The following is a 3,519-nucleotide window of genomic DNA, read 5'->3' on the forward strand; positions in this document are numbered from 1 at the left end:
CCCACAATTTCTCTGTGCTTTTTTAACTCTCTTCATTTCCGAGGACTGAATGCTAGTAATAAATTTATATACTTTTCTGAAGCATTAGCAGTTATGTCATATTAACTCTTCCTATATGAATTTATGATTTTTCAAAATGCATTGTTGAAATTCATGGCAAGAGGACATTGCAAGGTTGTTCATAAAAGAATTTATCCCCACTCACTTTTAAAAAGAGAAATATTGACAAAATACAGAAATTTGCCTACAAAATTATCAAACTCAATTTTTCCATCAAGCACAAGACCAGTAACAAAAAGAAAATAAAATTACCCTAGGTCTTGAAAATATTCAAATAAATTTCATGGTGAGTGGATGAAGCCAAGGGACATTGTGAACTTATCTCATCTCATGAAGAGAAACGTACTTCCTTTTTTCAGATAATGAGCAAAATATCCTAGGAGTTGCAAAGGAGAGATATAGAGCATATTACTTATTTATTTGTTGATTTGTTTAAATAATTTATATTTGTGAGGAACAAAATAATGTTTTAATTTTGTATACATTGAGTAGTGATCAAGTTGCAGTGATTGGCATATCCACCAATGAGACTTCTACATTTTCTCTTGGTGAGTACATTGCAATTTACTTTTCCTAACATCTTTGAGATGTACAAGGCACTTCTGTAATTACATTCACCCTTCTGTGCCAAAAAACACTGGAACTTACTACTCCACTCATACAATACCACTCTTTCTGTAGATTGGCTGTTCCTTCTGGCCACTCCCTCCTACTCTACCCTATCTTTGGCAAACACTATTCTCTCCACTTCTATGAAATAACCTTTGTTAGGTTACCTTTGTGAGATTGTGCTGTTTGTTTCTCTATACCTGATGTATTTTACCTAACATAGTACCCCTCAGGTTCATCCACATTGTCACAAATGACAAAGAAGACTTCATGTGTTTTATGGATGAATAGTGTTCCATTCTGTGTATAGAATTATATTTATCCATTCATTTGTTGTGCATATTTAGGTTGATTGCATATATTGGCCATTGTAGATAGTGCCACGATAAATATAGGAAGGCGGTATTTTTTTGCCATGCAGTATTTCAAGCTTTACATCATACCCACTCTCACTGGGGTAATATAACATGTTCTTGTGTTCTTTTCTTTTTTTTTTTACTTATTGTAGTGCTGGGAGTCAACTGTAGGGCCTCCACATATGCTACACACATGCACTATCACTGAGCTAAGTCCCTAGAATTTTTTTTTCTTTGCTTCAAAAAGAACCTCATTATGTTGGTTAATTTGGCCTTGAACTCATGGGTATAAGCAATCTGCATGCTTCAGCATCCCCAAAAACTTTGCCTGTAGAAATATACCATTATGCCTAGATCTTCACTGTCACTTTGATTTACATTTAAAGATGTTGAAGGGCCACATATTTACTTCAGTGGTTCTGCTACCTGCCTTGCAGGCACAAGGACCCAAGTTTGATCCCTGCAATTAAATAAATAAAAATAAAAAGAGCAATCTGGAGAACATTTTGTGCCAAAGGTTTATCTCAGTGGTTCCACCACCTGCCTCATAAGCACAAGGTCCTGGGTTTAATCCCTGGTTAAAAAAAAAAGAAAAGAAAAGATTGAGCAATTTTAATATATCTATTGGCCACCTCTCTCTTCTTTTGAGAAATGTCTGTTCAGATCCTTATCCATTTACATTTTTTAATGTTCAGTTTTTGGTAATTTTATATATGCTGGATATTAACCCCTTGTCAATTGTGGGGTTTGCAGTTATGTTCTCTCATTCTGTATTTCATCTCTCAGCTATATTGTTTCCTTTGCTAGTAGGACAGGTTTATTTTGGCTCACAGACTTAAAATGTTTCAGTCCAGGGTTATGCGGATCCACAGCAAGAAGGGCATGGTGGAGTGGTCTAAGAGAGGACAGCTTCTCTCATAGTGGTGGCCAAGAAGCAGAGTAAAGAGAAGAACTGGAAGGGTGATGTACATTGCAGGTCAAACTTCCAGTGAACAGCATCTTCCAACCAGAGCCAGATTTCTATCAGCATACTAGTCCTGAAGTCCTCAGTGGAATAATACAATACAGAATACAGCACTTGCGTTATCCAATCACCCTCAAATCGGCCTAACTTTAAATGCAGGAACCTTTAGAGGAAATTTTATATCAAACCATTATACATAGATATGGGATAGCACTGCTGGAATTTAAACTCAAGTAGTCTGATTTCACAATTGTTATCCTTTACCCTTTGATCTCTGCTCAGGTATAGTCAAAGACACTGGTGAATCTTACAAATCATTCATTACCTTTTTCTCTTTGACTTATTCTAGTAGTATAAGCATCTGACATATGAAAGGAAAGATGTTATCCTAAAGATGAATTTCCCCAAACCCCTCAGCATATTCTTGTTCCTGAGGCTGTAGATAAAGGAGATCATCGTGGGGGTCACTACAGTGTACAGCACTGAGATAATTGCACTCTTCCTGGGGGACTGAGCACCTGTAGAACTGAGGTACACCTCAAAACCTGTGCCATAGAATAAAGAAAGTCCTATTAGGTGTGACCCACAAATGGAGAAAGCTTTATACTTTCCACCAGCTGATGGGATTTTCAGGACAGAAGAGACAATTTGAGTGTAAGAGAAAATTATCCCAGAGAGAGGAACAACACCCAGCAGTCCTGTCACCAAATACTCTATGATGGTATTGATGAGGATATCAGAACAGGCAATCTTGAGAAGTTGATCCATTGCACAGAAAAAGTGGGAAATCTGCAGGTTTGTGCAGAAGGACAGCCGCAGTGCCATGGAGGTGAGGAACAAGGCATCAAGGACACTGATGATGAAGTAAAGCAGAACCAGCAGCCAGCAAAGTTTGGGGTTCATGATAACATTGTACCTCAAAGGGTGACAGATGGTCATAAAGCGGTCATAGGCCATCACCATTCGCAGCATGTCATCCATACATCCAAAGATGATAAAAAGAGACATTTGCATCAAGCAGCTCACATAGAAGATGACGCTGCTGTGAGTTGAGATGTCCACAATCATCTTTGGAACTGTGGTGCAGATAAAGCAGATGTCAGCCAGGGACAGGTTGGAGAGGAAGAAGTACATGGGGGTGTGGAGGTGAGAGTCAGAGATGACAGCCAGGATGATGAGCAGGTTCCCGAGCACTGTGACCAGGTACATGGACAGAAACAGTCCAAAGAGGATGGGCTGTAGGTGTGGATCATCTGACAACCCCAGGAGAACAAATTTGGCAGTATCTGAAATATTTTCTGGTTTCATGTCATTGGTAAATCTGGTAGAACAATGATAATAAAATAAACTATAGAAAAACCACCTAAATTTTGTCTGTTTTCAAATCAAAACAGGTAAGTTTTTCCAAGGATTATCTTTCTCTTCTTTCTTTCTTTGCTTTGTTTTTCCATGAGAGTTTATTTTCCCACCCACTACCCATTCCAAGTTCTTCTATATTTATTTTTTTAAAAATTTAGTTCACCTCTGAGA

The 3,519-nt window shown here is 38.0% G+C and overlaps 1 protein-coding gene across 1 annotated transcript; it reads right to left on the reverse strand.

Annotated features, from left to right (window-relative positions):
- Positions 1-2,334: 2,334 nt before the first annotated feature.
- On the reverse strand, positions 2,335-3,297 carry LOC104852001 (olfactory receptor 7G3). The gene has a single exon (XM_010609457.1). It carries the CDS (start codon positions 3,295-3,297, stop codon positions 2,335-2,337), a length of 963 nt encoding a protein of 320 aa, XP_010607759.1.
- Between the last annotated feature and the right edge of the window lie 222 nt (positions 3,298-3,519).

This window comes from Fukomys damarensis, unplaced genomic scaffold, assembly GCF_012274545.1.
Source record: "Fukomys damarensis isolate Sample0158 unplaced genomic scaffold, DMR_v1.0_HiC HiC_scaffold_73869, whole genome shotgun sequence".
NCBI lineage: Eukaryota > Metazoa > Chordata > Mammalia > Rodentia > Bathyergidae > Fukomys > Fukomys damarensis.